We start from the raw sequence: 11,682 nt of genomic DNA on the forward strand, positions 1-11,682 counted from the left end.
CCCTGTTCAGCTATGTTTCCTGAGTATTTTTAAAACACTCACTCTTTAAAGTAGAAATACTGTGTTTCTAAAGTCATGTCTTCCAAAACATGTAACGGACTTAAAAACCACTGAGCGCTCGAAGTAATAATGTGGCATTCGGCTTTATTTTCGAGCCAACAGGATATGCCCGGCTCTTATTTTCAGTCTTTCTCACAGCAAGTGGCAGGAATGTTTTTCTGTTTTTAAGCTGAAAGTACGTGTCCCGTAATGACTCGCTCCAGCAACCCGCAGCTGGAGAACACGGTGGCGGTGCAGCACCTCGCCGTTACCCCCGAACGTGGAGCTGGAGAGGCCAGGCCGGCCGGCCCGGCGGCCTTGGGGCAGGTTGAGCGCTCCGAGCTGCCAGACCCCAGCCCATGCCCGAACCCCATTCCCTCCTCTCCCCCCCGTAGTTTCCCATCCTTGCCCACACAGCTGGCAACGCCACCTTCGCGTCGCAAAAATTAAATTTTCGCTCTGCACCATGGAAGAGCGGCGCGGCGGTTTCTCAAGCGCCGGGGGGCTGAGGCGCGACAGCCCGGGGAGTGGGGCCATCCTTCGCTAGCCAAGCGGCCCGCGGACCCTCTGAAGCCAAAAAAAAAAAAAGAAAGAAAAAAAAAAATTAAAAAAAAAAATCTCAGGGTGTGGGCGAGGAAGAAGAGAGATGCCGAGCGCGGAGCTGGGGACCCCCCTCCCGCCCCAAGCGCCGCGGCGGGGCCGGGACAGGCCGCGCCCGCCCCCGCCTCGCCGTCCCGCGGCCGCGCTGAGGGGAGGAAAGGGCGGGAAGCGGCGGGCGGGAAGCGGCGGGCGGGGCGGGCCGGGCCGTTGGTCCCCCCCCCCCCCCCCCTCCCCGGGAGGGCGGTTGGCGGCCGTTGGCGCGGGGGAGGCGGGGAGGGCGGCGCGGCGGCATGGCCGGGGGCGGCGGGAGGGCCCCGGGGGCGCTGCTGGGGCTGGTGGCGGCGGTGGCGGCGGTGGCGGCGGCGGGAGGTACGGCGGGGCCGCGGCGGCCCCGGCGGGGCTCGGAGGGACGGGGCGGCGGGCACGTCGCTGCTCGGGGCGCGGACGGCAGCACCGGCCCTCAGCCGATGAGGGCAGGGCCGCATTTCGGTGGGAAGGCGTGGGGCCCGGCAGCGCCCTTCTCCCGAGCGGAGCGCGGGAGAGCAGCGGCCAGCCCGGGGTAGCTGCTCTGCCAGCGCGGCCTGACTCTGGCGATTTTCACCGCTCCCGAGGGCTCTGCTAACGGGAACCCTCATGCCTCGGCATCTGCCCACTGGTCCCCAAAACGCAAAGGCTCACAGATGCTTGAAGACTCACTGCCCTCCCACGGTCACCGTGTTGCGCCCGTCCTGGTTCTCCCCAGGGTCGTCGTGAGGAGCCTTAGCTTTCTAGTGAGATCTGAGAACTCTTCTGTCAGCTTTTTTGCAAAGGCAAAGGCTCAGCTAGTTTGGAACCAGGTGTAGCAGGACAGATTTGCAACGTGGGCACTAAAGCAACAAAAACTGTCGAGTCAGCAACAAGTGGGAGCCCTTGTTTTTAAGAAAAGGGCATGGGAAAAAGGCAAGAAAGATAAACTTGCTAGGACAAAATAAATGGTTAACTATCACACATTCAGATTTCTCCCTGTAATGTTCTAAGTCCTTTTCCCTACAGTGAGAGCTGTACCTCAGGAAAAGCAACATTCTGTTGATTTAATTGAAAGGAATAATGTTTATGGTGACACCAGACATGAAGGTAAAGTTGTCTTTTATATATATATATATATATATATATATTTAGGTGTTACTGGACTTAAACAGTGGAGTTTGAAGTACAGTGACCATTTTGTAGACACCACTACATGTGGAAGTGACACAAGCAAGGTTGGCTCAACATAGTGCTGGAGACTCGAATATGATCCTGATAACATAAAGTAATAGGGGGGGGACACACTAGAAATACATTTGCTAGCACTTACAAAAATTTAACGCCTAAATGAGGGTCCCACTCAGCAACAGGCTCAAAACCTGGTGCTTTTTGTGACCCTGCAATGTGATTTGTGTGGGACTCGGGCGCCTCCCACGCACAGTCAGCACCAGCCACGCTGTGGACAGTTCCGTCATATTAATAAGAGCACATGGAGGTAAAAATATTAACTTTACACTTTCCAAGTCCAAACATGAAAAATAAACTTTGTGTTACATTAAATATATTTTTGAAACTAGTATTTTAGTGATACCATTCAATATAAGCATTTCACATCATTTACCTTATTCTCCTGTATTGCAGTTAACGTGTATGTTAAGGTGTTCGCAAATAGCCCATTTCTAGTATGTATGGATTTGGCTCGTTCTCAGGAAGAAGTAATAGATCCCAAGTATTTGTGGATTGGTCCAAATGGAAGAAATTTAGAAGGTTAGTCACTTTGCTCAGACTGCAATGGATATCCACTCTCTTGCCTAAGCCATTTTCCCCCAGTCATTAATAGAACAGGCGTTTTACAGTACTTTTACACAAGCTTAGAAACAGCCTCTGCCTTAGGAGGTGGGGAGGCAATCAGGAAAATATGCTGAGATACAGTTTCTGTTTTCTATTTACAAAGGGAAAAAGTCCACCACAAATGGCTAAGTAGATTACTGTACATGAAATCACATATTTTCCTTGTTGCCATTGATGCCACACTGCTATAGGATGGTGGGTCCAAATAGTCACTTGGTCCTTTGCCAAATTTTTCCCACGAGCTCTGACATCAAGACTATGTTTCTCTTCTCCCTCTAAAATTTTCAAAGGCTTGAGATAGAAGGAAACTTGCCGTAAGTTGTAAAGGTCATCAATTTTTGATTGCTTCAGACTAACACGAATCAGTGTCATTATGTACAAGAGCAAGATCTCACCTTCAAATGTTCTAAAGGAGCAGAGCATCAGAAACCAAACATTTCCAGTAATCAAGTGTTTCCTGTTTCTATTCTAGGTCAAATGTATGTGAATCTTACAGAAACAGGAAAGCTGATGGTGATGGGTTTTAAGGAGTCTATGTCTGGAGCCTACACTTGCACACTTTCTCACAAAATCGTAGAAGCTATGACACAGGAAGAAAGAGAAGTGTTTGAGGCATATAAATTCATGGTATATGGTAAGATTACTAGTTTGCTAGTATGCTAATGCACATAGCCTTTGTAGCTTGGTGGATTTGTGAAGTGCACGTTTTTCGCAAGGCGTGATTAAAAAAAAAAAATTGTTAACATTTTATCCCAGAAAATACAATTTTTAATTTATGCACACACACCTCCCCTCTCCCAGTTTTGGAAGAAGTTTTAAATAACCACTACCAAGAATATGTGGCCACTCAAAGAATAAAGTAATCTGTGCCCTTAATAAGAACGAAGTGAACTACAACAATCCCAGTGATACCCAGGACCTGAAAAGGAAGCTCACGGCTGAGCGAGAGATGACCGAACCGGACAGCGCGCTGGCGCAGGACGAGCCCTCCGCCCCGGCTGCTCGAGCCTTCCACCGCGTGTAACCACTGCTCACCACTGTCGCCTCCCCACCCACAAAATACCCTTCCAAAAATGCTCGAGAAACACTAACTTTTAAAATAATTTTTAAAAACACGCGCTCCTACACAGTAATTGCGTAGAATGCTTTTGCATAATCCCAACCCGTTTCGGTTACGCAACTCTGTAGACATGCCAGTGCTGTGTTATTTTACTATTTGCCCCCTTTTTTGTTTTAATATTTGGGAGCAGAGCCTCGTAACATAAGCACATAAATTCCTGCACATTTAAAACTCAAATGTCTCTTTCTATTTGAGTCAGCTCTGGCAAGGACAAAGTTGTTCTGCTACGGTTAATGAGTAAGCTTTATTTATTTGTTTACTTTTGAATAAGAGCACGTATTTCAGATACAAAGTACACTGATAGGGACGATAAGGTTCTGTATAAGATTCAACCTGTGATTGCACTGCAGAACTCACACACAAACTATTTTCTTAAAGCATACAGGGAAGCTGACCATGCATATCAGGTATTTGTTCGCTATACTACAAAGGAATGCGAGCTAGCAGCTAACGGCCAGTTCTTTGAAGAACTAAAGAAAATCTTAAATAGCATCATCTCTGACCTGACATGTCACATCACAGAGTCGTTCTACAAATGCCATTCTCTCAAGATACCAAAGCAAGGCCTTCTGCACGAGCTATTTGTTAGTTTTCAAGGTAACAGATTTGAGTGTTTGTTTGGAAGGGATCATTTATTTTTATAAACCACCTGAGAGCACTGTAAACAACATCTGAAAGACGTTGAAGTCGCGTGTACCTTCAGAAGTTGTTTCCCTCCTCTTTCAGAGTCCCTGTATTTTTTCTTACTAGCCCACAGATGGAGCTAAAATGCAGTTTATACGTTGAATTTGTAGTAATGTTCTTGCAACCTTAGCGAGAAATGTTACTTTTCGAGGTGTGCAGTTGGAAGGGATTGTTGGAAGGAGATAGCTGATAAGATGCCATGATTTTTTTCACTAATGTAATTGTTAAAAGGTTCATATCTTTTTTTCATTATTTGCTTTTTTTAATAAGTCTGTGACCTCTGTGGTTTCGCTTGATTCTAGGAAATTGCACAGAGGTTAAAAGCAAAAGCCTCACAGTTCCCATATGGTAATACTGATGTGGCCGTAGTGCCTCGCAAAACAGGTTACATCAACCCTGATGGCTGCCCTAATTTAGCAATGTTTTATCACTGGGGAAAGGAAGTTATTCAATAATGCTTTGACCACATTCTCTCCTGTATCTGTTCTCATCCTGTGCCAAGAGCGACCATCCTACAGGTTATGGAACAATTTTGTGGCCATTTTCCCCTCAGTAAAGTCAAGAAACATTCAGAAGAAACCGAGGACCCAGAAGTTTTAAGTTTACGTAAAACTTCAGCCCTTTCTCTAACCTGATGTTACTGTGTGAGAATTTGGTTCCATTCTTCCTGTCAGCTCAACATATTTTCCCCCCATTGTTTTATTTGTTGACCTCTGACTCTTAGTGGAACAAAGTGATTTAAGTAACTGGATAGAAACCACCAGGACCCAATCTGTTTTTTCCCCTTTTATCAGTCACGCATTTTTCAACACTCAGATGCACCCAATCAGAACTATTTCAAAACATGATCTTGAACAGCAGATGGTGACAGGTGAAAGGGAAAAATAAAAAAAAAAAAAAGAGAAATCACAATCCTTCACAGATTAGAGGCAAAATTAAGAGAGTCCAATAGGATGAAGCGAGCACTGTAAGATGCTAAAAGCAGTGATCTGTTTTATTTGTCGATGTTTTCTGAAATGAGCCTGGAGATACCTGCTTGAGGTATTTGAGTTCATGGTAATATATTTTTCAACACGTGTACATGTCTCTTTTTTTTTTTCCCCCACCCATAGTCAACCCTTTTGCACCAGGATGGGTAGAAGTTTGCCGCCAGGTTCTTTACGACTGTGAAGATACGACAAACATGAGACTTCAAGAGGTTCTGTGTCAGCCACCCTTGTGTCTCCCCTGCATAATTAGCACAAACCTCTGCCTTAGCATCTACAGACTTGACTGGTAGTAACGCAGCTTCACCCAGATTTTATGGGATTAATATCATTGTAAATGACAGTGCATGGATTTCAATTAGTTCAGTTCAGGATGGAAAATGGTTTTTAAGAGTCAAATTGATTCAAACTGTTTACAAAAAAAAAAAATAAAAATCAGGCTCATGTCCTTTGTATTTACTTCTTAAAGAATTATTAACATTAGTATTTGTATTAGTGTACTGAACTTCCAGTTCTCCAACCTAAATCTTTGATTATGGTTTGGTGAATGAGGTGCAATTTAAAGTAAAGCTACTGTAGCCGATCTCTAAGATCTGTTCTCCCCGGCTTCTGAACGTTGATACACGCTGTCAGCCTGTGTGCAGGGCCTGATCCCCAGCCCCCGGCCAGGGGGACACTCCCAGTTAAGGTGACAGGTCAGTGTGGGAGGGAAATTGGGACTGTGAAGCAAGTCTGTTAAGCATACGGAGTACTGATATTTTTGAATCAAGAAAAAACAACTATTTTTTTATTCTTCCAATGTTTCTGAATTTCAGGCAAAAGATCGAATTGGAGAGTTTTTCAGGAAGCAGACCTACGCTCTGAAGCACGAGTTTCAAACTGTTCCTACAATACACTACGTGGACAACAGTTTCTCAATGACTCACGTTGACAGTTGTCGGCCCGGTTTTGGGAAAAACAGTATCACCCACAAGAACTGCGCTAGTTGCTGCGGTAAATATAAAACGTGTGGATTTAGATACAGCTTATTAGCTCTGATCACGGGTTTCCCTGCAGGGTATTTGGTAAATGTCAGTGTCAAAAGCAGTGACAGTTCCATTCAGCCGTTGGAAGGGCAATCACATCGCAGGTTTAAAAACACCTGGTGGGAGCAGAAAACAAGCCGGCAGCGTTTGCTAGTGCGCTCGCAGGCGTGGCTATTTCCAGATAGAGTAAGTGGAAGCAGTGGAGTGGGTTTTTTAATTCCAGGTCACTGGTGAGTGACTGTGCTCAGGTCGTAGAGCAAATAAGAAACACTCACCTTCACGGCAGCGCTGCTAGGAAACGCTGGGCTGTTTTAAAAGCTCTTTTGGCCGCAGCACCCCCAGCGCGCTGGGGAGCTCGGGTGCAGGGGGGCTGCCTGAAATCCGACTGTGTTCTCTTCACAGTGGTTTGTGATCCCGGAACTTACAGTCCTAACAACGACGTGACCTGCCAGATTTGTACGAGGCCTCGAGTCAAAACGTACGGAGCAAGATCTTGCTAATAGAAGCTGGGAAACCAAAGAGCAGCTGTGAAAGCCTTATCGGGTTTGTGATGGTCTTCTGGAATCCTACGTTCGTTTTTGAACAATCACAAAACATCATCATTCGTGCACCCCTAGATTTTCTGTATTCAGGGACCACTTAGACTGTAAAAATGATGCATGCAATGAAGCGTCCACGCAAGGTAAAGTAATTCAATGAAAAAAAAAAAAAAAAAAAAAAAAGTTTGTCATGTTGTCACGTGGCTGTTAGTGCAGAGTCTGGTGACACCGGACGCACCACAGCTTTGTGCTGCAGTTTGCTCAGAGAACATAAAGGAACCATAAACAATTCAGGGAAAGGCGGCAGATAGCCGTAGTGGAATTCTTTGCCCTAATGACACGTGCCAGGATCTGTGAGCAAGCTCTAGCAGATATTAATAGAAGCTTCTAATCTTTGTGATTTAAAAACATTAAATGTCCTGCCCTTTGTTTTGCCCCGTTTCTGTCGCTGTGCCCAAAGTGTTCCAGCCAGTGCAGAATCGCACAGTGCGCTCGTTAACAGACACCGACCTGCTCAGGACTTTCCGTCTTGCTCCGCCAGCGGGAGCTCTGCTGACGAGCAGACACCAGCAGAGGGGAAAGTGAAATCGGGTCTCCGAGACAAGAGAGAGGGTTAATAACAAGTCTTGCAGGCCAGCGGTCGGGAGAATTGAGGATCTGGCTTTGATGGATCTCTCCTTGTCCGCTGCTCCCCAGAAGGAAGCGGGTGTGTCCCGGGGGGGAAGCGGAGAGGCCGCGGAGCCTCCCCCGCCGGCTTCCTGCTGCATCTTTCCCTTCAGCTGCATCACATCCTCGTGGCAGAGCCCTGCCGGCCCCAGGTGCTGGCCTGCACGAGCAGATGATCCTCTTACACCAGCTGCAAATTCCCACCCAGTTCACCGGATGAGTAACAAGTCAAGCTACAAATCGCCAGAGCGCTGACATAATGGGAAAGTTCCCTTCCCAGAAGAGACTTGCCCCGATCAGCTTCTGAGGGGTGGCTGCTGGATCTGCGGCAGTTGAGCGTTTTGTTCATAAAGCACCGTTAGCAAAGATTCTTTTACTGCTTTCAAGAGCTTCCCAAGCCACCCTGGCATCCCGGCAGCCCCCGGAAGGCGCAGAGCACGGGCTGTGTGTGCGACGGAGCTCCCCGAACGCAGGCTTTTCAAATTTATTTTTAAGCTGCTCCCTGCCGGGACCTGCTGCCTCCCAGACTCGCTTTGTGGAGGGACACCAGACAGCTCTCGCCCTCCTTCCCCTCGGGGAGCCCCTTTGGGAGCCGCTTGTGCAGGGCTGGTGTCGCCCCCCCGCAGCCCGAGGGGGCTCCGCGCCTCGCTGCCGGCCGCACGCACACCCGTGGGAAGCCGTGCCCAGCTCCCCAACACGGAGCCCTGCCGCTCTTATTTCGCACGGTGTAGGACTAGGTCAAGCAAAAGAGCACCTCCTCCCCAATAACCGCGACTTCTTACGGCATCTAGAAATTCCTTGGTGGGTATTCATCCAAAAATCGACCAGATTCAACCCAGTTTAACTGATCCATTTTGACAGGAACACAGCAGGGGATGGTATGGGCACAGACCACGCTCCGAGCTTTTCGGAATCATTACTTATTAAATACTGATGACTAAAGTGTACTGTAACGAGCATTTAAACTGCCTGTAGGCTGATTATCTTAGCTGCCAACTGGACACTGTGTGCACGGCTCAGGCTTATACAGATTAAGCAGACGGGCTCGGCGATTGCTGCCCTGCGTCTCTTGGCCTATTTCACAACCGAGGAATGCCACATGCATAAATTATTACAGGGGAAAAAAAAAAAAAAAAAAAAAGCAGTAAGTAGGTACTAAGTGCAAGCAAGTTGGAAATGAACACTTGCTCCCTCCTCCTAAAAACTGGAGGTATAGGAAGCTCTTACAGCGCCTCAGCTTTTCAGTGGACCTTAAAAGCAGAAAAGTAGGTCAAATATTTCAGTATTGCGTTGCAGAGGAGTTTATGGCATTGATTCTGCGGAGACTTTCATAAAAAACTGATAGGAAACGGCTTCGCTCTGACCTTTGCCGTGTGGAAGCCCTCTCCATCCAGCCGGAGCTCCTGGCCTCGGCTGCCTGCAGCAGCCCCAACCGCAGCTGAATCTTTTATTTGTGACACCCCCTCGCAGCTCAATCCCTCCCCCCCCCCCCGGAGCTGCTGAATCGCTGTCACACCTCAGCTTTTACAAACTGCTGCAATCAGCTCTCACTTCGCCTCACCTTTACTTTTTACAATCGCTCTCTACCTCCCCCAGCTACGAGAGCTCACGAGGAATTGCCAGAGCCTCCTCACCACTTTAAATCCTGCTTTTTTTGCCCCACTCTGTTTTCACACCCTTTCCTCTTGGAAACAGGGGCTGTCAGCGATGCTCTGGGTGCAGCGGGGGAACCCCTGGTTCTCCTGGGGGGCTCAGCCCTCTGAAGCACTGCTTTAACCGGCCCCGACCACACAGCTGTAACCTCATTTTCTCCGAGGGAGGCTTAAAACACCTCAAGAGCAGCGATGAATTCTCGCAGATAATAAAGTCAGAACTTAAAACATCCTGTCCCCGTCTCCGCACGGGCCTCCGGTCACTCAGCCCCTTCCCGCAGGCTGCGGACCAACAGCACGTGAGGACTTTGAAACACCCACGAGTGACAAAAATAATCTGCCGAGTGGAAGCCGCAGCCCATTGTTTTAACGTCAGAGCTGCTTTTTCCCAGCCTGGAACAAACCCCTTGAGAAACACTGAGCAAACAGATGTTAAAGCGCTCGGGGGGGGGGGGGGGGGTGTGACGGTGACACCCCCGCTCCGGTGGGAACCTGTCTCCTCACTCCCCACAGCGTCTCTTGAGCCACGAGCGACCCGGTCCTCTGAATTGAAGTAGGGGGGAGCTGGCCGGGTCGCAGGGCCGCCCGAGGCGCCGGCGTGACACGCTGCAGCTCGCGCCGAGGTGCCGGAGAACATCGGCCTGGAGGGGCCGCGGGGCTGGGGGGGGCAGCAGGATCAGCACCTCCCGGCAGCTCGTCACACCCGGGTGCAGCCCCCGGTAATCCATCCCCCCCCCCCAAACCGTCCCCCCAAAACCCCCCCCGTCCAAGAGCCGCTTTGGCAGAAAGGGACTTGCAAACGAAGCCTGGCCAAGAGTCGAGGGCGTCATTTCGGTCCCCAGGGGCCCCCAGCTGACCCTGCGGGTGCTCAGGGCTGGGGGGCACGGGGACGCCCCGGGGTGCAGCTCCGGACGCGGGCTGTGCTCTCGGGGAGGCGGGAGGAGGGCTGGGGCGCCGCGCTCCGCCGAGCCGCCGGGCTGCTGTGAAAGGCCAAGTCCCCTGAGCCGCAGCAGCCGCGGTGAATTCCGCGATGGGGCTGAGGGTTTATGTCAAATTACGTGTATTTTCAAGTGCTCTGCTGAACTGGAGCTGGAAGGGTGCGGGGGGGGGGGGGGGGGGGGGGGGGGAAGAAAAAAGGAGCTTGTGCTGCTTTCTGGCACCTAAATGCGAGGGGGGTGCCGCAGCCGCAGCGCCCGGCCCGGCCGTGCCCCCACGGGAGGACAGACGGACACGAGCCCCCACGGATGCCGACAGCCCCACGTCTCCCGCCGAGGCAGGAAAAGCGCCTGGGAAGGTGACCTTTCCCTCTGAGAGGGGAAGCTTTGCGGATCCCGCTCTTTTATTACCAGGCACGACCTCATCTTAAAAAAACGGCGGTCAGAGAAAGGACCCCTCTGCCCAGCGGTGCCCAGCTCGCACGAGCGAAGGGAGGGAAAAACAACGGCGAGTCAGGCGGGCAGCGTGCGGCCGGCTGGAGCGCTGAGCTCTTAACCACGCGCACGGGAAGAGATGTCGTGATTTTTAGCTCTGCTTCGGTTTCCTATCCGCTGAAATTAAATTTCCTCTTGCCCAAGTCCAGTGACCACATTTTCTGCGCAGCACCGGTCCTATAACAAGCAACATCATTGGATTAATGAGTCCTTTGCAGGCAGCGAATAAGTATGATTCATTATTGGCAGCAATGCCACTGTAAATGGATTTTTTGTGGTGAAAATAAATAAATAAGGCTACGTAACTGAAGGGCCGTTGATGAAGTGTAGACCGGCTTTAATCACAGTGTAATTGCTGCCATCAGTTCTAATTATTTATAAATATTTTTATAATTGTGGAAATTGAACAATTAGACATCCTTCCTTCCCTCTTCCAAATCTAATCAGTTAGAAGTTCAGGATGCAGTCTGGGGCCACGACTGCTGAACACGCTTCATTCACGGCCCGAGAAAAATATTGCTTTACCTTCCATCTAAAGCACACACCCCTGCGAAGGCAAACGCTCGCCCCCCCGTGCGGAGCGGAGCCTCCGTCACCGCTGCCGAGGACGGACCCGCAGCCGGGGCCCCTCTGGGCAGCTCAACAAACAGTCAAGCACCCAGCAGAGCCAGGGGCCACGCAGAGCCCGGCTTCCCCGGGGCAGCCGAGGGCAGAGCGGGCATCACCGCCAGCAAGAACCCGATTCTTAAATCTTGCCCCAGTGACACCTTTTCCTCCATCCCGGAGAGGAAGCGCAGCCCTCCCGGCGCGGGTCAGTGGATCACCCGCCTGGCACGGGTGGGCAGAGCACCTGGGAAGTTAATGACAGAGATTTACCGGCGTGCTGGAGCGGTACAGAAGGAGGTCGCGCTGCTAATTCTCCCGTTGCTGATCCCAGCAGATAAATCTACAGTACATCAAGAAATGAATTACCCAGAAATGCAGTGTTAGAATGGATTATTATATTTCCTCGCTTAAGGAAAAGCGTTGACTTCAACGCTGAGCCCCCCGGACCCACCGAAGCCGAGCGCCGGCTCCCCAGCTC

At 50.1% G+C, this 11,682-nt stretch overlaps 1 protein-coding gene across 1 annotated transcript; it reads left to right on the forward strand.

Moving 5' to 3' along the window:
• Positions 1-249: 249 nt before the first annotated feature.
• On the forward strand, positions 250-7,799 carry ZPBP2 (zona pellucida binding protein 2). Its single transcript, XM_032984174.2, has 8 exons — positions 250-319; positions 1,672-1,752; positions 2,287-2,412; positions 2,969-3,130; positions 3,995-4,213; positions 5,413-5,498; positions 6,102-6,279; positions 6,714-7,799. The coding sequence occupies exons 1-8, from the start codon at positions 250-252 to the stop codon at positions 6,809-6,811; spliced, it is 1,020 nt and encodes a 339-aa protein (XP_032840065.1). The 3' UTR covers positions 6,812-7,799.
• Positions 7,800-11,682: the final 3,883 nt, after the last annotated feature.

The sequence above is a fragment of the Tyto alba genome, unplaced genomic scaffold (assembly GCF_018691265.1).
Source record: "Tyto alba isolate M040663 unplaced genomic scaffold, T.alba_DEE_v4.0 Super-Scaffold_12, whole genome shotgun sequence".
Classification (NCBI taxonomy): Eukaryota; Metazoa; Chordata; class Aves; order Strigiformes; family Tytonidae; genus Tyto; species Tyto alba.